Source organism: Odontesthes bonariensis, chromosome 23 (genome assembly GCF_027942865.1).
Source record: "Odontesthes bonariensis isolate fOdoBon6 chromosome 23, fOdoBon6.hap1, whole genome shotgun sequence".
Taxonomy (NCBI): Eukaryota; Metazoa; Chordata; class Actinopteri; order Atheriniformes; family Atherinopsidae; genus Odontesthes; species Odontesthes bonariensis.
The window spans coordinates 25,526,977-25,551,878 of NC_134528.1; the positions used below are offsets into that span (position 1 = coordinate 25,526,977).

The 24,902-nt window shown below is 40.8% G+C and overlaps 1 protein-coding gene across 2 annotated transcripts in view; it reads right to left on the minus strand.

Moving 5' to 3' along the window:
- The window catches only part of mtr (5-methyltetrahydrofolate-homocysteine methyltransferase), a 133,789-nt gene that overhangs the window by 54,173 nt on the left and 54,714 nt on the right, over positions 1-24,902 (minus strand). For both annotated transcript variants that reach the window (XM_075457566.1, XM_075457565.1), the window contains 3 exons: positions 11,962-12,114; positions 3,785-3,892; positions 2,926-3,026 (listed from right to left, as the gene is read on the minus strand). In XM_075457566.1, coding sequence (XP_075313681.1) covers positions 2,926-3,026; positions 3,785-3,892; positions 11,962-12,114 — 362 coding nt within the window. The remainder of the gene's footprint in view (positions 1-2,925; positions 3,027-3,784; positions 3,893-11,961; positions 12,115-24,902) is intronic.

Sequence of the window (24,902 nt, forward strand, 5' to 3'; positions counted from 1 at the left end):
AAGTTTACCTGCCTTCGTTTATCTTCAATACCTGCAGCTAAGCTTCTTAATATTTGGTCATGTCGCCATGTATACCGGCCTTGTAGACAGACTAACCTTATAACCTGACAAAATATGCCTTAGAGTTGCAGTACCTGAACATAACAGGTCTCCATTTAGAGTTTTAGGTTCTGGGGAGTTGGCAATACATCAAATGTTGCCCCCATCAAAAATCTAATACTCCTTTCCTCCATACTCCACAGCTCTTTCCAACTCATCTTTTTCTTGTCTGCACCTTCCAAATTCAACCACCTTCCCTGCTTAGCCTGAGCCACTGCCTTTGTGCCCCTTAACATTTCCTCCTGTCTACAAACCTGCTCAACAACTAGCTTTCTCTTCTCCTTGGGACCTGCTCTACTCCACACCGGTTTGACTGTGCCAAGCCCCAAGCCTCCCCGGCCTATTTGCACATTACCCAATATCTCTGCATGTCTAAGAGTTGCTTCTGCCTCCTGAGCTGCCATTCTTGGATTCCACTTCCTCCCCTTGGTTGGGTTTGGAACCACCTTACTAACTACCAAATCTTTACTCCCAGCTAACAGGAGCTCTGTCCTAACTTTAGTACATTTAAACTCCTCTACTTGACTAGATACTGGGAGCTGGAGTATGCCTTTCCCATACAGTGCCACAGTACTTAAACATCTAGGAACACCTAGCCACTTCCTAATTAAAAACTAACTAATCTTTCCATTTTTTTCTGCAACAGATAATGGAATCTCATACACAGACAGTGGCCACATCAACCTAAGAAAAAATCCAAACTGCAGACACCACAACTTCAACTTTCCTGGAAGCCCTGATTTATCTATTCTATCCAGTCCCTCAGCAACATCTTTCCAAAATTGCACTGCCTGCTCTCTATCATTCATGTCTGCCTGGTACCACCTACCTAATCTCTTAACTGCCTTTACCCTAATTATTGGAATGTTTTCTTCATCTATTACAAACTTTCTATCACTTAATTTCCCTCTACTTATTGAGATACTTCTAGACTTAGTCGGTTTGATTTTCATACCAGCCCACTTTAGATTTTTATTAAGTTTCTCAAGTATTCTCTTCATACATGGCACTGTTGTAGTCACCAACGTCATATCATCCATGTAGGCCCAAATTGGTGTAAGGCGCATGCCATCCTTACGTCTCTCTCCACCTACAACCCACTTGGAAGCTCTAATAATGATCTCCATTGCCATTGTAAATGCTAATGGAGAAATCGTACACCCTGCCATAATGCCTATTTGTAGCCTCTGCCAACCTGTTGTGAAACCTGCTGTACTTAGGCACAGTCTAATATCCTGAAAATATGCTTTTACTAAGTTAACAACTACTACAGGCACTCTAAAATACTCAAACGCTTTCCAAATAAGGCTATGTGTCACTGAACCAAATGCATTTGCTAGATCCAGAAATACAACATGCAAGTCTTTTTTCTCAATCTTGGCTGTCTGAATCTGATGCCAAATCATGTGCTCTAAACACCCTGGAAAATCTGGTATTCCTGCCTTCTGCACAGTAGTATCTATTAAGCTATTGTTTTCTAAATAACTAGCTAATCTCTGTGCAACCACACTAAAGAAAATCTTCCCCTCTACATTTAGGAGAGAGATCATCCGTAACCGACTCAGGTCCGAGGACTCTGTCTCCTTTGGAATAAGAACGCCTCCTGCCCTACGCCATGCTCTAGGAATAAACTGTTTTCTCCCAAACTATTCTTAATTGCCTCCACAAAAACTTTATGATATCAGGTGCACTAAAATAAACCCGGTAGGGGACTCCATTTGGCCCTGGGGCAGATGAAGCCTTTGCACGCCTGACTACCTCCTCGACCTCTTTCCACTTAGGTGGTCTAACATCCATCATATGAGCTATCTCTCCTAATGGTGGCATGGTGGAACGGGTCCCTGTAAAACGCAGTCCTTACATATTCTTTCTTCTTTCTCTTTTTCCTAAGATATTCAGCCCTTCTGAGTATTCCTAGCCTGCTTCTCAATTCTTCCTGCAAAACATTAATTCCCTCCCTCTCTTCTTCTGTAGCTCTTTTCCACTGCTTTCTTAAATTTCTTCTTTCCTTAACCAATTTCTCCATCTCTTTTTGCCGTCAAGACTTAACTAAATGTACTCCTTCAGCTCTCATTCCATCTTGCACCCCAAATCTTTCTACACCATAAGAGTAAATTATATCTCCCATCTTCTCTAAGCCTATCGCTTGCATTTCCTCCTAACCTACCTAATATTACTAGGAGGGTGATTTGATTACATTTCGCAACATAAGCCATCACATCCTGTCCGATTGTAGGCCAAGCTCTACTGTAGAAGACAGGGGACAGTTCCAAGAATACACTGGTAGACCCTTGACTGAAGCACCAAGAGAGTGGAGAGTGATGGAGGGTGGTTGGCTGGAACCAACATCTGCTCTGCTCCACTCCACGCCTTTGGTGACGGACTGAATGAAAAAGATCTTGATGTCTGACGTCAAAGCTAATACTATTGTTTTTTCTGAGCATTTATTTCAGAATCATAAGCCCATTCATTTAAAACTCACATTCAGCTTTGACTTGCTGAATCACACTTCTTTACCCTGGTTTTTCTATAGTAATAAGTTTTTGTTTCTAATGTCACCTGGCAGGGGTGTACTTTTTGCATGTTGTCCTATGTACTTTCAGTCAAACGTTTACATGTGTTTGACTGCATGTGGTACATTATTGAACTGTAAATGTCTTTTACTGGATGAGTTCTTAAGTCTCTTGGAGACACTTTGCATTGTGAGACAAAGTGCTGCTGACACTTTCTGAGTCCACTGAATTTAGCATAGTTCTGCAGAAGAGCGAGATCATTTCAGATGGTTGGTTATTAAAATTCAGCAACAAAACATTACACCAATTTTACCTGTAGTTGTTACAACCTAGCACCACTCCTACGATGTTCTTGCCAATATCATGAACATCTCCCTTTACTGTAGCCAGAAGTATGGTGCCCTGATAGGGATCCTGCAAACAATGGAGAAAACATCAGGGCTGCTATACAAGATACAAACTTTAGTAAGTCCTTTCCACACAAAAAAAATTGGATATTCTGGAGACATCAGAGTCACTTCAGTCCAGATTTTCTCCACATTTTCTTCTCAATCATGCACTTCAAAGCAGGAGCTTCTCTGCTGGAAATGCAGTCTCACAGCTGGAATGGGTAAGGAATGGGTAAAGTGGCACATGGGTAAGGATGTGAAAGTATGCTGTTGAAATAACTGTTGTATTATAGCATGTGGAGAATGGAGGGTGAGCCTCATTGATATGTTTTGTTGATACCAATTCCACATATCATCTTTAAAAGCTTGCACAATACTGTTGAGTGAGTGAAAATCAATGTACACATCAGCAAAAGGGAGCATGAAGCAGAAACTATTAATATCACATGCAACTGCTCATGGTAAATTAAGTACCTATAAAAATAAAAAAAATAAAAAGTAATTTTTCCTTCATTTAGGAGAGCACTAAAAGCTCAACAATAGTTAAGGCCACCTTTGTTATTGATAAGGCCAACTGTTTGCTGTCATGCACAATTAATGCATTTTTCTTATAGTTTTACCGTTTATAGTACAATTGTTATACCATATATTATGAAAGTGTTGTAAACTCTTTCCACAAATAAAACTCCTAAAAATAAAAATAGGCAATAATATTTTTTAAAATGCAAGTAAAAATGCTTAACATCTTTTCACCAAACACAGTCATATTCCTCTGAGACTAACCATCTCCTCAGTTGACCCTGATGAGACCATCATCTCCTCCCTGTGCTTCTCCATGAAAGGAATCAGATAACCAACCGCTTTCTTCATAACACGAGCCGACTTGATAACCTGCAAATACGAGTTGTGATTCAGTTTCTACACACATAAAGAGAACATTTATATTGCCTACTAACTAAAAAATAAATACTGACCAATGTATAAAACATTTTAATGAAAATAAATAGGGATGATGTATATTTTTCTCTTTTTCCATTTTTGGATGCCACCTTCACATTGACTCATTAGCAGTGGAAAGGAATTTTGAGACCAGGTGCTGTGTGAACTGGTCAGCAGGTGAAGGTGGCGGCCTGGGGATATGGAGCGTCACCTCACTGAAGGGTAAAGAGCCTGAGAAAGTATGTGAGGTGGAGGTGTCCCAACTAGATATACTCACCATCAAAATCAGCATGGGTTTGGAACCAAACTCCTTGAGAAGGGCTAGATTCTTATATTCAGGAGTTGTGTTGTGTCGGGCAAGTGAGGGGATATTCACAATACCCTGTCAGAGTGTGCAGGAGTTTTCCCCCGTGAGTGAGAGGGTCGCCTTGCTGCGGCTGCAAGTCGCTCAGATTACCTAGCCTTCTTGGAATCTCTGGATGGAGTCCTAGAGAGAGTGCCACCTGCGGATTCGATCGTTCTCCTGGGTTACTTCAAAGCCCATGTCGAGCATGACAGAGTAACCTGGAGGGATGTGATTAGGAAAGATGGCCTCCCTGATCTGAACCTGAGCGGTTATTGTTTTTGGACCTCTGTGCAAGTCATGTTTTGGCCATTACAAACACAAAGCATGATTTGGTTCATTGGAGATTTACTCTGAGATATTGATGGTTGTGGACTTTGTGGCGCTGTCTTGGTATTGTATAATATACTATATAGTGTTAGTACCCTGCGTTGTGACCGCAGCAACCCCGGTTTGAATCCGGGTCATGGCACCAATCTGGTATGTTCCTTGAGTGCTATCTTGAGCTTTAGCGCATCTGATCTTGACACACTAATGGAGCCTAAGTGCTCTCTCCACTGGCAGTTGGTCTCTGTCCAGATCCAACTCATACAGAATCTTTGATCTGTACTCTTGGGTTGATTGAGCGCTACGATTGTTGCATATCGATTTAATCAAAACAAAGCCTACTATTTGACAAACAGCTGTCAAATCTCTAACTGAACAGCAACCAGAAGCCCTGCTCTTAAGACAGCCGATGTAAACGTTTTTATTCACTGTATCAATGACAGTTCTGGTTATCTTCCACAGTATTTTGAAGAGCATAAAGCCTGATTTACAGTCGTCCGGGAAAGGCCACGAAGAGCCGTCTCCGCATCGGAAACCCTCCCGGAGACTCTCTCCGTTGCTTGCGTGCGTCGGCCAAAATTCCTAACTATCCGTCGAGGAGACGGAGACTCGCGGAGACCACAAGGGTTGTGATTGGTCGGCTAACAACATCATTTCCAGAATCACTTTTCCGGTTTAGCTCCTTCCTCTCACAACAACAACACCGCCATATTTGAAAGAGTTTACTGTGTGTCGGTCAACATTTGGTCAAAATTATTTGCATTTCAATATCAATAATCTCCAACTCCAACAACAGTATTTCTCTCTTGGTCGCCATCGTTCACTGTGAGGAGTGGAACAGAGCCGGAAGGTAAACAATCAATCAACGACTTTCCAGATAGACGTCGCGAGATTAGGCCGTCTAGCGTAGCGACGCCTACTGATCGGGAGGTGAATTGCCTTGCATATCCGACATCACGACGGAGAACTTCGAAAGGATTAATAGCCTCTGTGTGACCGAATTGGCCGATAGCTACGGAGTAGGATACCAAGGCTGTACCACTGCTCTCAAGAGATGCACAGCCATCCTGTATTCCACATGCTATTGCTTTAAATCACCTCCAGGCCACCATAAGAATCTCAGAAAATCTTCTCACTGCTCACACCACATATTGTTTATGGTCAGGGTGTTCTCTGGTAAGGTCAACAACAGAAGATGTCTGTGGAAATCTAAGACAGAGTGGCATCAGATAGAGATTGGGTTTACGACACAAATGGTTCCCTTTTGAGGATGATGCACTCCAGCTTGTGTATTCCTGATGGAACTTTAAATTTTTCTGAAACCTCTTTTTTAGTACAAGAGTCGTTTGTTAGAAACGCATTTATTGTCTGGCAAGGACACTTTAGCTTTCTTAAAGGGAAGTGTAAATCTGTAATGTGCATTTTGCAGCCTTTCCAAGTCTTTTATGGTTTCCATGAACTTTAAATTATTTGTTTACAACTCCTCTTTGTATTGTGATGTTTTTTTTAATTAGAATCATTATTGTACTGACTATTAAGCAACTCTTCCAGCCTTTCTATGGAGATCCTGTTAACTGTAGCAATGGGGCGGCCTCCTTTAACACCATACACTAAATTTTTTGAGGGGACCATTAATAAACATCCCTGTAGGGCCCTACTGGCATAAGGCCAGTTTCCATGACTGTTGATAACCTCCCAGGGCTCAAGCAATTTGAAGGTATCGGTACCAATCAACTATTCCACATCATCTTGAATATGAAGGATATCTACATATCTACTAAATGATTAAGGTTGGCACTCCAATTAAAATTTACCTTATTTACGAACTATTTACAGTTGTAGCTAATTTTCACCCCCCCACACAATCGTATATTCCAACTTGACTTTGCTTGTGATCAACGGTCAAGTGAGGCGAGCTAACGAAAGAAAGGCAGAAAACAAAATGTCGAAACAGAAAATGGATTCGGAGTGTAGAGTTTTTTAACAGCAGTGGACGGATGACTATTTATTTCTCCAGTGCAAGGAAAAGTCAGTTTGCTTAATCTGCAAGGAGAGAGTGGCGGTGTTCAAAGAATTCAACATTCGCTGGCACTATGAAATTGCCACAGAGGGCAGTATGCTAGCTTGCAGGGTCAAGTGAGGAGAGACAAGGTGGCTAAGCTAAAAAGTGGATTAGCTGCCCAGCAGAGTACAATGCTACACCAAACACAGACGAACCTGTCATCCGTTCAGGCCAGCTTCAAGGTAGCTAAACTTATAGCAAGCTGTGGAAAGTCGTTCAGTGATGGGGAGTTAATTAAGAAGTGTTTGAATGCTGTCGCAGAGGAGGTGTGTCCGGACAAAAAAGATGCCCTGAAAATGGTTAGTGCCACTCCCCCCACGCACCTCCACTCAGCGAAGAAGTGCGGTACAGGCACCTATTATTATTATTGCATCCTGAAAGTAATTAGATAATTCACAAGTGTGTCCACTGAAGCACACTATTTCATAACGAATGGAAAAGTTTTTTCCTTGTTTTTAAATACAGACATTCAAAATACACATTTTAGAGCTGTAATCACAATACCGTGAAACCGTGATATTTTTGCCTACGGTTATCATACCGTCAGAATCTCATATCGGCCCATGCTTAGGTGAAACACAATGTTAGCCTCAAGCATAGAGTATGCCGAGACATCTTAAAGGGATAGTTCGCCTCTTTTGACATGAAGCTGTACGACATCCCATACTAGTAATATTATTTATGAACATTTTCCTACCCCCCGCTGCGTCCTGTGAGCCGAGTTACAGTCTCCTTTTGGGGGTGAAGTAAGTAGCCGCCTTCCGACAGCTGCGCCTGTTTCTCGGTGTTTACTGCTCGGAAAGTTAACGTAATCATGTCTGACTACGACACCGATGATGAAGACATCCCTTTTACCACAGAGCTAAAGGGATATCTTTATGAACCAGAATATACAGATGCCGAACTTCACCAGATGGAGTTAGAACGAGCAGAGAGAGAGAGGAGGGACAGAGAAGTGGTCCCAGCTGAAGTTGGAGCCACAGCTGCAGCTGTGAGACACAGGGTGACCGACAAAAGGTGGTGCACTTGTTCGAAGCGCCCAGTAATGCCAACGGAGGTGGAGAGCTACTGCTGCCACGAATGGGAACTCATCATGCCACAGATGCAAGACCTTTCAATTGAGGAAGAGGCCAGTGTACCAGCTTCTGTCTGCATCACAAATCATAAAGACTTCCCCGCAATCCTGAATGCTGGACCTTTTTCCACGTTCCCAAAATTAACTGGAAGAAGCGACCCAGGCCAGCTCTCCACCTCCGTTGGCATTACTGGGCGCTTCGAACAAGTGCACCACCATTTGTCGGTCACCCTGTGTCTCACAGCTGCGGCTCCAACTTCAGCTGGGACCACTTCTCTGTCCCTCCTCTCTCTCTCTGCCCGTTCTAACTCCATCTGGTGAAGTTCGGCATCTGTATATTCTGGTTCATAAAGATATCCCTTTAGCTCTGTGGTAAAAGGGATGTCTTCATCATCGGTGTCGTAGTCAGACATGATTACGTTAACTTTCCGAGCAGTAAACACCGTGAAACAGGCGCAGCTGTCGGCAGGCGGCAGCGCGCATTGATACTGCAACCTAGTGCCAAGCGATTGTGAGGTGTAACTTTTTCGGAAGATACGATTTTGTGATGCAAATGTATTACTCTTTTGAATGCATATTCTTTTCAGAAGCAAAACGCTTTATTTGTGAAGCCCCAGCCAACTAGCCGGACTACTTACTTCACCCCCAAAAGGAGACTGTAACTCGGCTCACAGGACGCAGCGGGGGGTAGGAAAATGTTCATAAATAATATTACTAGTATGGGATGTCGTACAGCTTCATGTCAAAAGAGGCGAACTATCCCTTTAACAAATGAATAAGCAACGCCACTGCCGGTTGCTTTTAGAAGACAAAAGGCTGTAAATCATAGTGCAGATGAGGCAGAAATGATACTGAAATTTAACACGGCCTACTTCGTTGCTAAGGAGGAACTACCCTTCACCGAATTCAAAAGCCAGCTTGATCTTCAAAGGTATGAGTAAAGCCCCCTAAAATGTTCAGTTGGGGGCTACAGCGCTCCTAGTGACAAAAGTTAGTCTGGAGCCCTGGGTCTTCAGGACTCCAGGACTGACACCATCTGGATGTGCAGACTTATTCCAGTTGAGTCTCTTCAACTGACTGCTGAAGACAGAGACAGGGTGGATGGGAGAGCACAGGAGATCTCACTGTCTCTTGCTGAAGGGCTGTAGTCTGTGTTGAGATCCATGTGACAGGGAATCTGTGGGAACAGGGAGTGCATGGGGTCCTTTTAGGTGGAGGCAGATGAGGAGCATGCTGATCGTTGTTCAGAACAAAATTCTTTGAAAAACTTGCTCAGCTTGCTGGCTCTGCCTAGACTTCCATTAATGTGTACTTTTTCAGGGCTGCACGGTGGTATGATGGTTCGTACCGTTGCTCAAAGCAAGAAGGTTCTACTTTGAATTCCGGCTGGGGCCTTTTTGTGTGGATTTTGCATGTTGCCCCGTGTTATGTGTGGGTTCTCTCTGGGTACTCCAGTTTTCTCCCACCATCCAAAACCTTGCATATCAGGTTAATAGTCATGATCCTAAATTGTCCCAAGGAGTGAGTGTGGGCATTCACTGCTGTTTGTCTTGTTTGTCTCAGGCTATGTACACACGTAACCGGGTATTTTTAAAACCGAATGTTTCCCCCCCTCCATTTATAAAATAATTTGTACCCACATTACCTCGTTTTCGAAAAAAACTCCTTCCACACATAACCGAACATCTGCGTTTTCACCTGTCTTGACAACCCAAATGCATTTGCTGTTTTGCGCAATCTGCCCTCGTCAGCTAAATAATAAAGTGTGCACGCAACTTTTTTGAGCACACTGACAGGTGATCGCATGACAGTGGACTGCCCCTCGATATGAGGACGTAATAATTCCGACAGCGAGAGGAGTGAGGACCGGGACATGCGAAATTGTCACGCCATTCCTCTGGGAGTACGACTTGGGCGTGTAAAATCAAGGCAGTAAACAGCGCCTGCACAATAATAACCACCACAGTTCTCAAGACATCCATGCTTCTTCAGTAAACAAAGGTCGCACTTTAGACTTTAAAGCAGATTTGTTGTTGTTTTGGCGCATATTGTGACGTTCGAAAACGCTAAACTCCGGTTATCTCTGTCTACACGCAGCTGCATAAACGGAGTTTTCAAAAATCTTCACTTTGCCCGGAGTTTTTAAAAACATTCGTTTACGATGCGTTTTTATGCGTTTTCATGTGGATGACAGGTCCAAACATAGAAAAATATATTCGTTTTAGCAGATACCGGCTACGTGTGGATGGGGCCTCAGTGTGGTCCTGTGATGGACTGGTGATCTGTTCAGGGTGTTAAACTGTATCTCACCCGATGACAGTTGGGATTGGCTCCAACCCAACAACCGAATGACCCTGAACTGGATTAGGGAGGTATAGATAATGAGTTAGATGGATGATCCTCTTTCACCTTAAAGCCTGTAATTTTTTTCATCCTTGACCAAACGTCCCTCACATTGCTCTGCTGTAGCTTGCTTTTTAGCTTTTTTTTCCCAGCAGTCCTCAACAACTCTCTATTACCCTCCCTGAAGACCTTTTTCATGTTCAGCAGCTTTCTCTGATTATTGGTGATCATGGGCTTTTGACTGGAAAAGCACCTACCTTCCGTTGTAAGAATAATACTCTGCACAAAGTGGTTCATTTGATCTGTTACAAACTCAATCTTGGCACCGATGTCATCTCCAAGTAGCTCAGAGAGCATTCCGGCTTGGATTATGGCCACAAAGCTTCCTAAAACCACAATCTGAATTGTTACAGGTCAGTGAACAATAAGTGTATAGTTGAAGGGTAACTCTTACTCTGGTCTGATTTTCTAAATAGAGGATAGGAAGAGGATCTGTATGCATCTCTTACATTTGTATAGAGTAAATTCAACTTTTCATTTTTTCTGTTGACAAACAGTTGACAAACTGTAAAAAAAAAAAAATTGTGACAAGTATTGTGAGGTAAGAAAATACATGTTAATTAACTTATTTTTGTATACAATTTTTTCGCATGTATTACCAAAAATATTAAGAGTGGTCTAAACCTGATATACGACTTACATGTAAATGCGTGACACACAATAAAATACATTTGGTCAAAAGTGACATTTCTATATGTGGATAAATGAAAAAATAAGATACTTTGAATACATGAAAAACTACAAAACTGTTCACAACTGATAATATCATCATCATAGATGAAAATTTACTGCAACTACAATCTAATTTTAAACTCATGTGTATTGGCATTTCATTGAAACAACTTCTCTGGACAGTGCAACATCACATACTACAGGTTCCAAAAATTTTATTATTTTAAAATTTCTTCATTACTGTTATACGTCTTATCACAGACTGCTTTGCTTTTAATGTTATTTAGCCACTGCTTTTATGTCAGTCTCCTCCCTTCTTAAGTTGCAGTCAAGTTCTGATGGTAGCTGTAGCTCAGGATTAAGAGTGGTCATCTGCCAGTCGGAAGATCTGTATTTTGACTCATGGCCTCCCTGGAGTCGAATTGTCGAAGAATGCCAAGTGCTTTTTTTTCTGTCATACAGATTTCACAATGTGGCTTGAAACATTGTATAGACGAAGAGATGCCATAAGAAAGTGTGTCTGAATGGGTAAATGTGGCTTGTTGTGTAAAATCTCTGAGTGGTCATCTGGACAAGAAAAGCATCATGCTATTACATTCCATTAAAAAAAAAAAAAAGGGAAATAAAAAGAACGTGCAGTGTTTTAGTGCCGTGTTTGGAGGCTGTTTATGCTAATGATGGAATCCTACAAACTTCAAGTAAACACATGTATTCATCAGTCTGCAACAAACAATAAGTCAAGTCTGTTCATTTTAAAGAATCGTAAGTCTGACTTTGAACTCTTGTACAAGCAAACCCTTAAAAAAAATTTAAAAAGCTGAAAAAGATCTTTTGGAAACTATGTTGCATTGACACAGTGACTTCAATGACTTCTTCAAGTGGACTGAAAACTAGTGAGAAGTATACTGCACATTGTATCATAATTTCTTGAGGAACCAAATTGAAGTGATGCATATCACTTAAAAATGCTTGAAACCAAGGCTTCTATTCAATTCATTGCACACAAATAATGCTGAGGCTGTCTCCCACGGTTTAAACATCTACATAGGTTTAAACATCTACATAAAGGTGTAACATATAGATCAAAGTTCATACAATTTTGACTGAAACACAGGAGAAAAATGAACAAAAAGCGGTACCTGTGGCAGGAACATCTTCCCAGCTCCAAAGAAATCTCCCACCACCTTCATGCCATTCATCAGGGGGCCCTCAATGATTTGAAGGGGTTGCTTGTAGAGGTCAACCTGAGCCAGACATTCCTCTACATCCTCCACCACATATGTTCCTATTCCCTAACAGTAACAACACAAGATGGAGCAGGAAAGTTCAAAATAAGAGGAATGAAAACACACGTGTTTCTGCAAGACACAAATATTACATGCAGCTTAAAAAATAAATAAAAATAAATCTGTTTAGAATCATTTGCTTGTTTTCAAACAGAAAAGTTTAAAGTCATTATTCATATGATAGAAACAACTTTGTCATTATGAACAATGCTTAAACTAAATTTAAGTAAATAAGTGTGTCAGCAGTTTAGGATGTCCAAGACATAAAGCAGATTAGCTCACTAGATATAAATTTTCAAGCAAGTGGGATTCTTGTACTAACTGGTTAAGTCTTTCTAAGGGAAGTTTGCAACTTTTCCCCAGGCCTACGTGGGTTAATTGAGGATTCTGATATTTCTGTCCCTCTGTTAGTCTTGTGATGGACTGGCAATTTGTCCAAGGTTAAGCCTGCTTCTTGTCTGATGGTAGGTGAACAAGACCACAGACCCCCAGCAACACATAATTAGATAATGTGGGTTTAGATAATGGGTGGAAGTATAATCTTACATCTTTACCCAACAGTTAGGGCATGACCTAGAGAGAACGAGTTAAACAAATGCATAATAAGGGACACTGCTTTTTTGGAGTGATATTAGTTTAGATATTACTTCTTTTCTTGATTTTCTTAAATTATTCAGTGAAATTTAAATAAGTGAGAATGAGCACTTCTCCTCAATTTGCTCTCTTTACTGTCTTTATCTTAACAGCCATTATTGCTGTCTTTCCTAATTGTATTAGGAATATTGTTTTTCTGTTTCTCTTTATTTTTATTGTTTTTCTGTTTCTCTTCCTTTCATACAGTTTAACTGACAGAAACAAATTATACCTTAAAATGTAGGAAAAATTGTCCTCTTTCAGCCAATGTAACTACTAAAGAGCTCACAATTACAGAATTTCAGCTATGAGCCTTGCACCGAAAGCGATCTCTCAATTCCTCTCAAATTCTCTCACTAACTCCAATGTAAAGCTTGGTAGTACTCAAAAATCAGCTTCAAGTGTGTTCAACCCGCTGCTATTTAAAAATCTTTCACTCAATTGAAATAAAAACTACATTGCCGCTTTCCTAAGCCTTCTGCTTCTGACGGTCTTCAAATTATTTTCCTGGCTCTTGAACTTTTCTCACAGGAGGTCATAGTATAGAGTATTGTGCTTCAGCCATTTCTGCTTCTTCTCCTGCAGTTCTGCTGGGTGTCAGCTCGTTAAGCCGCACCTGTTTACAAACATTGCTCTCACTGAGGACATCTCTCTTCAACTCATGTATTAATCAAATCAAATCAAATTTATTTGTATAGCGCATTTCATGTACAAAACAATTCAAAGTGCTTTACATAAAACAAAAGCATTGCAGCAGGGAGTGGAAGAAGGATTAAAAATACATAAAAGAATATAAAGTGAAAAAAAAAAAAATAATTTAAATGAATTTAAAAACAATCCAGATAAATTAAAAGATACCGTGCAGATTTCATGCATCGACACATGAGAAAATAAATGTTTTTAACCTGGATTTAAAAATGTCTACATTTGGTGAAAGTTTAATCTCCACTGGCAGTTTGTTCCACTTGTTTGCAGCATAACAGCTAAATGCTGCTTCTCCGTGTTTAGTCTGGACTCTGGACTGGACCAGCTGACCTGAGTCCTTGGATCTAAGAGCTCTGCTAGGTTTATATTCTCTGAACATATCACAGATGTATTTTGGGCCTAAACCGTTTTGGAATTTGTAAACCATCAGCAGGCTTTTAAAATCTATTCTGTGACTGCCTGGAAGCCAGTGTAAAGATTTTAAAACTGGTGTGATGTGTTCAGATCTCTAGCAGCAGCGTTCTGGATGAGCTGCAGATGTGTAATGCTCTTTTTGGGAAGTCCAGTTAAAAGAGCATTACAGTAATCGAGTCTACTGGAGATGAATGCATGGATGAGTTTCTCCTGGTCTTTCTGGGAGAGGAAACCTTTAATTCTGTTGATGTTTCTGAGATGGTAAAAAGCTGCCTTGGTGACAGCTTTGATGTGGCTGCTGAAAGTCAGATCTGAGTCTATCAACACTCCGAGGTTACGAACTTGGTCAGTGATTGTAAGGTCCCGAGTCTCAAGATATTTACCAACGCTGACCCTTTTCTCTTTGCTACCAAACAGAATGATCTCAGTTTTGTCTTAATTTAATTGTAGAAAATTCTCTCTCATCGAGGTGTTTATTTCCTCCAGACACTGACACAGTACGTCTGTTGGGCTACAGTCGTACTGTGCAGTCGTCCAAGAATTGACCCCTGGGGGACTCCACAAGTCATGGCCACTCGCTCAGATTCATAGCTGCCAATTGTCACAAAATAACTCCGGCCTTCTAAGTAGGACCTGAACCAGTTAAGGACCGCTCCAGAAAGTCCAACCCAGTTTTCCAGCCTGTGCAACAGGATTCTGTGATCTACAGTATCAAACGCAGCGCTGAGGTCCAACAGAACCAGGACTGAAACATTACCAGAATCAGTATTCAACTCGATGTCGTTTAACACTTTGACCAGAGCTGTTTCAGTGCTGTGATGACGTCTGAAGCCTGATTGAAAGTTATCAAGACTTCCACTTTCATTCAGAAAGTCGTTGAGCTGGTTAAATACAACTTTCTCAATAATCTTAGATATAAAAGAGAGGTTAGAGACAGGTCTGTAGTTGTTCATCATACAGGCATCTAGAGTTCTCTTCTTTAGGAATGGCTTAATGGCAGCTGTCTTTAGTGACTTGGGAAAAATGCCTGATACCTCTACTGAGGTAAAAACAGTTTTTAAAAAGTCAGATGGTATTATGTCCAGAGTGCAAGTGGTTGATTTCAGATGCCGAACTGTTTCCTCTAGGATTTTTAAATCAACAATATTAAATTGTTATTTCTAGGTTTTAGACACAGATTAGTTTTCTTGTTTGTCTGTGTTGCGTGAATGTTTTGTCTAATTGTTTTGATTTTTTGGCTAAAAAAAGTTGGCAAATTCGTTGAGTTTTTCAACCATAGAAAACAGAGTTCAAGAATTGTTGACATTCTTATTAATCATTTCAGATAAATGCAACTGTCTAGCCTTGCACAGCTCATTGTTATAACTACGCAGGCTTTGTTTGTACAGCTCATAGTGAATCTGAGGCTTTGTTTTCCTCCATTTACGTTCAGCTTTCCTGCATTCTCTTTTCAGTTTTTTTACCGTAGTGGTGTTTCTCCATGGTGTTTTCCGTTTGCTCAAGGTGCTCTTGATTCGTATCGGTGCAACAGCTTCCATTACATTCAAATTTTTTAAGTTGAAATGATCCAGCAGTCCTTCAACCGACTCTGCGCTCATTGTTGGTAACATAGCTATGGCCTCCCTAAACTGAGCACTTGTTTTCTCATTAATGTACCTCTTGTTAACTGAGAAGCTGGTTGTTTGAACATTCTGAGGGATCAATAAATAAAATAAAATACAAAAATGGTCAGACAAGGCCAAATCAATAACCACAACAGAAGAAATATCAACGCCTTTAGAAATGACCAGGTCCAGAATGTGAGCTCGAAGGTGGGTAGGTTCTGTTACATGTTGCCACAAACCAAACATGTCCAGCACAGAAGAAAATTCTTTGGCATTACCATCCGTCATGTTGTCTATGTGAATGTTAAAATCCCCGGTCAAGATAAAATGGTTAAAATCTGTCAAAATAACAGACAATAATTCAGAAAATTCATCAATAAAACTTGCACAGTATCCTGGAGATCTGTAAATGATTAAGAACAGGATTTTAGGAACACCCTTTAAAATAAACCTAAGATATTCAAAAGAAGTGAATTCACCAAATGAGATCTCTTTATACTGGAATGTATCTTTAAATAAGGCAACCCCCCCCCACACACACACACACCTTTCCTCCCATTACAGCATTTATCCATAAAACAAAAATTTGGGGGGGCTGTTTCATTAAGAACAGTAGCACTTGTGCTCTCTGTTAACCATGTTTCTGTCAGAAAAAAAAAAATCTAAATTGTGTGAAATTATGAAGTCATTAACTAACAGTGACTTATTGGACAGAGATCTAATATTAAGTAAGGCTAGCTTTGTGGAGTTTACACTGGTCTCTGTTGTATTCTGAGTTGTACGTGGTACCGTTAACAGATTAGATGGATTCACCCAGCAAGTTGACTGTTTTCGATTCCTTCTTTTACTAACTAATACGGGAATCCTATTGGGTCCCAGCTTGTTCTCAGAACAGCTGTCAGTAGTAGGACTACTATAGCAGGGACCCTGAACGCATCATGGCATGGTATCTTTGTTTTGAACTCTGCTATCTTTGTTCTGAATTCTGTATGTTCTGCTGTTCCTTGAACATCCTGCACATCCCCTTGTGCCCTGCTCTACCAGGACAGATGATGTAAGAGGAGGAGGAGGGCATGCTCTGCATTTCTTGGTTGATATTACACTGCAGCCATTTTAAGTATTATTCACTTGACCTTGATTTTTATGTTAAATCTCCATTTTACTTGTACATAAATGTGATTCTACCTTTTCACACTGATGGACACTGCTTTGAACTGTTTCCTATCACTTAAGCTATGAAACACTGAGGGATACAGTGTCACATTAGCTGCTTTGAATCAAACCATTTCTTTCTTTCTTCTCTGTGTTTCTGTTTCCCATTTAAGATCAGTGTTGTGGTGATCCATTTAACCTTTGATCTTTTTCATGAGAACTGTTCATCTCTGTGGTGAAATGCTCTTCAGGTGTCACTTCTGCACTTTTAAAATTCAATTTAAGGTTCTAATTAAGCTGGTACATCCATTCCATTTCACCCTTTTACAATGATTTAGAAAAATATCAAGACTTTTCACTTATTTTCATTCTGCTTGAAATCTGCTTTTGTTTTTTTTTTAAACCCTTCAGCTTTTTTTTTCCTGACACTTCTGCCATTTTTTCAGCCATTTAAACAATTCTGCCTTTTTTCCCCAATCAGCTTCAAATCATTTCACTAATTTCTTTTTCAACTTCAGCCATTCCCATAAGCATTCTCACAGCTGTTTCGCAGGAACAGCTCTTTCTAGTTGTGAGTGCAAGGTGAATGCAAGGCACTCTCATTATTGTTTTTCTGTTTTTCTTTATTCTTAGTTCTTCCGTACGATTTTTGCCATTTTCTACTTCAGCATACTTTCAGCTAGAGACACCATTCAAACTTTAAAATGTTCACAAGACATTCAGCTATTACCAATTGTTTCAGCTTTTTAAAATCTTCAGCCAATTTTGAAATATGAAAGTTTTAAAAATATGAACATTTGCTCTTTCTTGGTTTTTCTTGGAGCCAGCAAAATGGCGCACTGGTCATTTTCAGCTTTTTCTGATATTCAAAAAAAATTCCTTTAACTTTCTTACAGTTTAACTGACAGAAACAAATTATACTTTAAAATGTAGGAAAATTTGTCCTCTTTAGGCCAATGTAACTACTAAAGAGCTCACATTTACGGAATTTCAGCTATGAGCCTTTAAGCGAGAGCAATCTCTCAAATTCTGACGAATACCTAAAGTGATCCAGGAATAGGAAGACAAAACAATTGGGAAAGCCTGGGAAAGCAAGGGCAGATTCACACACACACATTGTTTTGGGCTGATCCAGAGAATATGACGAAGCATGTTGAACCTACTCATGTCCAATCATACTCGGTTGAGTGTGAGTCCAACCTATGAGGCTATAAATACAAATGATAACCGGAAGTTGAGGTTCAGTCTGACGGGCTTCCTGCGGGAGCTCTGTTCCACTGAGCCCAGTGCTGATATGCTTTGATGTGTGACTACAAATAAACACTTCATTTTCACTTGAATTACTCCGGTCTGTTCTTGAGCTTCCAATTAAAAAACCGAATCTAAAAAAATGGTTCCGTGACACGAGGTTGGTTCGCTCATAAACCCCCGTGCGAGGGAGGACCACTGGAGGTGATCGAAAGGACAGCTTTTTTTCAGACAATTTGAGACGCCAAAACTAAAGGTGAGCAGAAAACCTCTTATACGTCTAAATGTGAAATTTCTGCATATTGGGTAACCTAAATGAAATTGTCTGAATTAAGATGTCCTCTGATCATGTTAAATCCAAGTGTGAATGTACTGTCTGATATTTGCATTGAATGGTAACACGTCAAGTATAAACACATAGCCTCACACAGGGAAAGTGAATAAGTGTCCTGACAAGTGAATTTGAACAAATAAAAGACAAGATAAATTAATTTTATAAATGAATATCCCATTTGGGGAACTTGTCTTCAAAATTGAGAGGTCCGTGCACGAAGAGCTCCGTGTGACGAAGTAGTTTATAATTCCCGAAATTGAGTCGGGTCGACTAGATATATAAAATTAGTGGAATTCCGGGACAGAAGGGCTGCTCCCCTGACGGTAGTTGGGACGAAGGATTGAGGCCTTCCGGGCTACGAAGCGGTCTGTGTGACTGGACAAATTTAAACTGTAGGATACAGGGTCAGATTTTGTTTAATTTTCATGCAACTGTGGGGTGGGGTTCCTGCTTGATTGATATTTTACTGCTGATATCAAGCAGATCTCAAGTAGTTCTGTTTCAAAATATTGGGGTTTGGTATAGACAAAAATGGGGGAGAAAACAATATTTTTATGGTGTGCCGCAAAGTGATGGAATAAAACGAATGCTTTGCCGAGAGGTGAAGCACATAGAACGCATAGGTTCTGCGTAGATGCTTCTTCACCTGCTTTCAGCATTTGGGCAAATACGTCTTCCATCTACTTTGAATAACACGTGTATAACTTTTGAATATGTCACAAAAATTGATTGACGACTGGATTTAGACCCAGCTCGGTGGGGTCGATGCTTGTTGACACTTTGGAAAGATGGAGAAAATGGTCCCGAGGTGAGAAGACAAACGAGGGACAGATACATTTGTAAATTGGACTCGAGAAATGCAGAAAAAAAAGTGTGCGAGTTTGCTCCACTGAGGCTGAGTGTGTGTGTTCAAAATGTTTTGAAAACAAACGAGAGACTAAGAATCAAGCACATGCATAATACAGAAGGAAAAAGTTTATGATATATTTGATCCCAAAGCTCATTGACAATAATTAATAATTTTTTTCAGCATCAATGCACTAATAAGAGACCTATAAGAGAAAAAGAAAAAAATCAACAGTTGGAGGCTTGGCCTGAGGCTTCTAACTGAAGATCAGCTGTGCAGCAGCATTACAGGAAATAATGAATAATGAATAATGAAAAGCTTCAAACGCTTTTTGAGCGTTTGAAGCTTTTCATTATAGTTGTTCTCTTTGTCATAAATGCGCACACCCTAAGATTGTCTTCTCAACCCTGCTTCCTTTTTTCTCTCAATTGAATTTGAGAGTGAGAAAAAAAGTCCAAACAGACTCACTGAGTGATCATTGGCCTGAATTTATAATGATATAATGATTATAATGGGGGTTTAGTTTTGTACTAGAGCAATTAGTATTAATTCATCCATCTATTTTAACATGCATATGATTGGGAGAGACACCAAAGTATGTAGATAAACTGGAAACAGCTTTACAATGCAAAAATCGCAGTGATGAGATAAGAAACAATAAAATGTCCAAAATAAATCCAGGAACAACACAGTGTTTGGCTGAAACAAGATTTAACAGCTCTCTTAAAGAGCAAATACACAAGCAGAGTGTTTAGGATATTTGCTCCTTTAATTGAAAAACCATCCGAAAAAATGTTCTACAAATTGAAACTTTATGATTTCCACCTGATGCAGGACTGAGTTTAGACAGTCTGACCATATGACATGAGGTTAAACTATCAAAATTTAGGATTTAATATCACGGCCAGACTTTCAGATGTCAAACAATTTGATATCATCTTAAAGTTATTAAAGGTTAGCCTTTATTGTTATTAGGAGATATTAACTTGAATTTAAAATTTTAGCTGCTCTAAATAATTTGGGTAAGGCTATTTGCACCCCTGGTACAATCAGCACTGTATGCTGATTGTACCCTGGTGCAAATAGAAGTGAATGCTATTCGTACCCCGGTGCACTCAGCAATGTGTTCTATTGATACCCCGTCTGGTGCAAATAGCAGTGAATGCTATTCGTACCCCGGTGCACTCAGCAATGTGTTCTATTGATACCCCGTCTGGTGCAATTAGAAGTGTATGCTATTTGTACCCCGGTGCAATTAGAAGTGTATGCTATTTGTCAGGTCAAAGGTATATGCTTCAAGCAACAGTAAGTAAGTAAGTAAAATTTATTTATATAGCACTTTTCGCAGAAAAGGATTCACAAAGTGCTTCACAGTGAGATCAGAATAAAAAACAAGGGAAAAAACAAAACAAAAAAAAAAAACACTGAACACACAGCTACACATACACATCAAAACACAACATCAAACATAAAACAAAATGTCATAAAAAAAAAAAAACCTTCACCTTAACTAAAAGTCTGTCTAAACAGCAAGGTCTTCAGCTGCTTTTTAAAAGGCTCCACAGAGTTTAAAGTGCGCAAAGAAAGTGGCAGTGCGTTCCACAGTCTCGGGGCCACTGATTGAAAGGCTCGATCCCCTCTGGTTTTAAAGTGCGTGTGCGGAATGACCAGCAGGCATTTGTCAGAGGATCTTAAAGAACGTGCAGGATTATAAAGTGTCAGCAGCTCAGAAATATAGGCAGGGGCCTGATTATTCAGAGCTCTAAAAGTGAGCACTAGAATTTTAAAATGAATCCTGACACGGACTGGGAGCCAGTGTAGTTCAGCTAAAACCGGTGTGATGTGCGCTCTTTTCTTAGTGTGGGTTAAAAGCCTAGCAGCAGAGTTTTGAACAGCCTGGAGACGATGAAGATCCTTCTGGCTCAGGCAAGTAAAAAGACTATTACAGTAGTCTAGGCGGGATGAAATAAAAGCATGGATGATCATCTCCAGTTCCACCTTTGACACTAAGGTTCTCAGCTTTGAGATGTTCCTCAGCTGGAAAAAGCAGCTCCTGATCAATGTTTTTGTGTGTTGTTGAAATGACATGGCTGAATCAAAGGCAACACCTAAATTCCGGAGACTCGACTGGATGGATGAGCCAAGGCTTCCCATGTGGCGGCTAATAAGTGGGATCCGGTTTTCTGGAGCAATGATTAGAGTCTCTGTCTTGTCCGAGTTTAGCTGGAGAAAGTTTTCACTTAACCACTGTTTGATGCTCGTCAAGCAGCTGGTTAAGGAGGACAGTTTGTGTAGCTCAGAGTTCTTGAAGGAACAGTACAGCTGGATATCATCCGCATAAAGATGGTAGGAGACACTTTGGAACTGGCTAATTAACTGTCCCAGAGGAAGAATATACAATAAAAACAGAATCGGCCCCAAAACCGAGCCCTGTGGTACCCCACATGTCAGGTCTGCTGTTTCGGAGAAGAACTCGTTTGCAAACACATTAAAAGTTCTTTCGGTAAGGTAAGAATCAAACCATTTTAAAACCAAACCAGATAATCCTAACTCTTTGAGTCTGTTTCTCATAATGCCATGATCAACAGTATCGAAAGCAGACGAAAGGTCCAATAAAACCAAAACAGTGTTTTCACCAGAGTCGGCTGCCATCATGATGTCACTGGAAACTCGAATAAGGGCAGTTTCCGTGGAATGGTTACTGCGAAAACCGGACTGAAATTTATCCAGGACGTTTTTTCCCTTAAGGAACACTGCCAGTTCCTCTGACACTATTTTTTCTAAGAGTTTGGACAGAAAAGGAAGCTTAGAAATTGGCCTATAGTTTTTAGGATGCGATGGGTCCAGATTTGGCTTTTTAAGTACAGGTTCGACAACTGCATGTTTAAAAAAGGTTGGAACCACACCAGTTGAAAGAGAAAGATTCATCAGATATACGACAGAGGGGCTGATCGAATTGAAGGCTGTTAAAAGCAGCTTAGTAGGAATGATGTCGGTAGGAGCTGAGGAGGGTTTCATTTTTTGCAGCAGAGCAGTGATATCCTGGAGGGTCACTGGGTTAAAAGAGGACCAAGTACAGGGTGAGGGTATTACCTCAACAGAGTTTAAAGAAGACTGTGGTGAAATGTTCACCCTGATGTCTCTGATTTTATTTACAAAGAACATGAGAAATTCGTTGCTGTCTGTTTTACAGTACACAGGGATTTGGGGGACAGCAGGCGAGACAAGAGAGTTAATTATGTCAAATAAGACTCTGGGATTTTTCTTATTTGATGATATTATTTGGGTGAAGTACTGGGTCCTAGCATTCCTCAGCATATCATTAAAAGAGGCTCTAAGTTCCCTTAGGTGAAGTCTGTGGACTTCTAATTGTGTCGACTTCCAGAGACGTTCTGCTTTCCGACAGATTGTCCTAAAGGAGCGGATGGAGTCATTTATCCAGGGGTGAGGCAGATTTACTGTTACACAGCTGGATTTCATCACTGAAACTTTATCTAAAATAGCCAAACAGTGACTATTAAAAGTCTGGATAAAATCATCAGGATGATTTATTCCCATCAGTAGGCCTAAGAGTGGCTCAAACAAAGCAGAGAAATCATCCGCAACCTCCTGGTTTAAAATCCTCCTTCGGGCTTTTCTTTTAAAAGGAGGAGGGTTTACAGCAAAGTTTACATTAAAAAGCACACAGCTATGATCACTGACATGAAAGTCCTCCACCTGCACATCCCCAACATCTAGGCCAAGTGAGAAAACAAGGTCCAGAGTATGGCCCTTTGTATGTGTTGGTCCAGTGACATGTTGGGTGAAGTTAAAAGAGTCAGTGATGGATAAAAAGTCAGTAGCTGTGTTACAAGAGACATTATCAACATGAATATTAAAATCTCCAATGATTAGGACCCTCTCCAGCTTAATAATGGAAGATAATAAGTCTGTAAAATCATTTAGGAAGGTACTCACTGCGCCAGGAGGACGGTAAATTAAGACACAATAGAATGTGTTAAAAGTCCCAACTCTGATAATCTGAGACTCAAAGGAAGAGAAAGGCTCAGAATTTACCAGTCTGCACAGTTTGCTGTCGCGATGCACAACAGCGAGTCCTCCACCACGGCGTTCCGTGCGAGGCGTCCCGATCACAGAGCAGCCGGGAGGACAGAGCTCCTTTAAATGAAAATACTCCTTGTCCCTCTGCCACGTTTCAACAAGGAACAAAAAATCCATGTTCTCACTCAAAAAGAGATCATTAAGAGTCAGGGATTTGTTGGAGATGGAACGAGCATTCAGTAATGCCATCCGGGTCGGAACTGACAGATCAGCTGTGGCCGCAGCTGACTGCAGAGGGACTGACAGCAGGCACCTGTTGCGATGACAGGAAATCAAGCGATGCTGGGCAGTCCTTCTCTGGTCGGGCAGAACGGTCCGGCGAAACCCCAAAGACAGGTCCATAATCCCATCCACGAGCGACCGGGGCAGAGAAACGTGTGTGACGGGTGAATAAATCCATGACTGGGAGAACAGTGGAGCGTCCGAGGCGTTGTCCTGGAGGGAGATCGGTCGCAACCAGCGAGCATGTTCATGGCGACTGGACCCCGGACCATCAGTCCGAAGAGCTCGCCTCCTCGATACCTGTACGCCACCTCGGCAACCCCTTCTCCTGGATTTCTTCCCTGGCTTACCGGGACGCCAGTTTGCGAAGAGAAGCCGGTACTCAGGTGAGGAGGAAGAACACACAAACGGTGGCGGAAAAGTTTGTCGGTAGCCCTCCCGGGAATCAAAGGGTCTTTCCATGGACGTTTTAATCCGGAACAAGGACCATCGGTCATAAACCATTGCAGCAGAGATACATCCATTTAGAGGTGAGGTTATGACGACAAACATGACAGATAAAAACAGCGAAAAACGGGCAGGAGCAACAGTGGCCAAGCCAAACAGAGGCGCCATGTCCTCCACCCCTCAGATATCTCGATCTACTACTCGCATTCAAATTGAACCCAAGGATGATTATGAAAAAATAAACTGAAATGGCAGCTAAAGTTTTGTTTCATGGTTGCTTTGGTTATATAGCCAATAATCATAACTTTAAGCTTAACGAAAAATGTGAGAGGTGATTAAGCATGAAATGATAGCTAGTTGAACCACTGTCTCCCGTATGGAGGATTACGTCGCTATCCATTAGGCCAGAGATGTCCTCAGCTAAGAGTTAAGAAAGACATCTATATTTCAATTTAAAAAGATATTAGTGCCATCAGAATTCTTCGCTTTCTGATGAAGAAAAAACTAATGTCCGCAATGGCCTTTGTGCTCACGAGCAAGGTGTTTTTGGTGGTAATTCACGGGGTGTGAAGAATCACAGATCTATAAAGAACCTTCTTTATAGATCAGTGGTGTGAATGGTGTAAGGCTATTGTACCAGGGGTGCTAATAGACATTCAGAATAATGTATGCTATTTATAGCAAAGTGTGCTATTTACACCCTGGTGCACTAGCTAATTGTTGCAATCAAAACTTCTGTTTGAGAACTGAATTGTTTTTCAAATTGCGCGCCTTCTCTGCAGAGACGTTGGTATGCGCACTATCACTTCTCACTGCCAAAACGCATCGGGCAAGAATCGAACCCGGGACCAAATCGCTTACCACTACGCTAGTTGATCCTATAACAAATCTGTGGTGTGCAGGTAACTTTATAGTTAATATGGCTGAACGTCATGATCGCGAAATTTCTAAAAACTAACAAACTGACAGTTGTAATGTGTTCACTGAACATCGATTATGAAAATAAAACACAATGTTTCCATCTAGTTTTTAATTGGAACAGATTTTAGTGCCGAAACCTAGCAGTATTCTTCACTTTCTGATGACG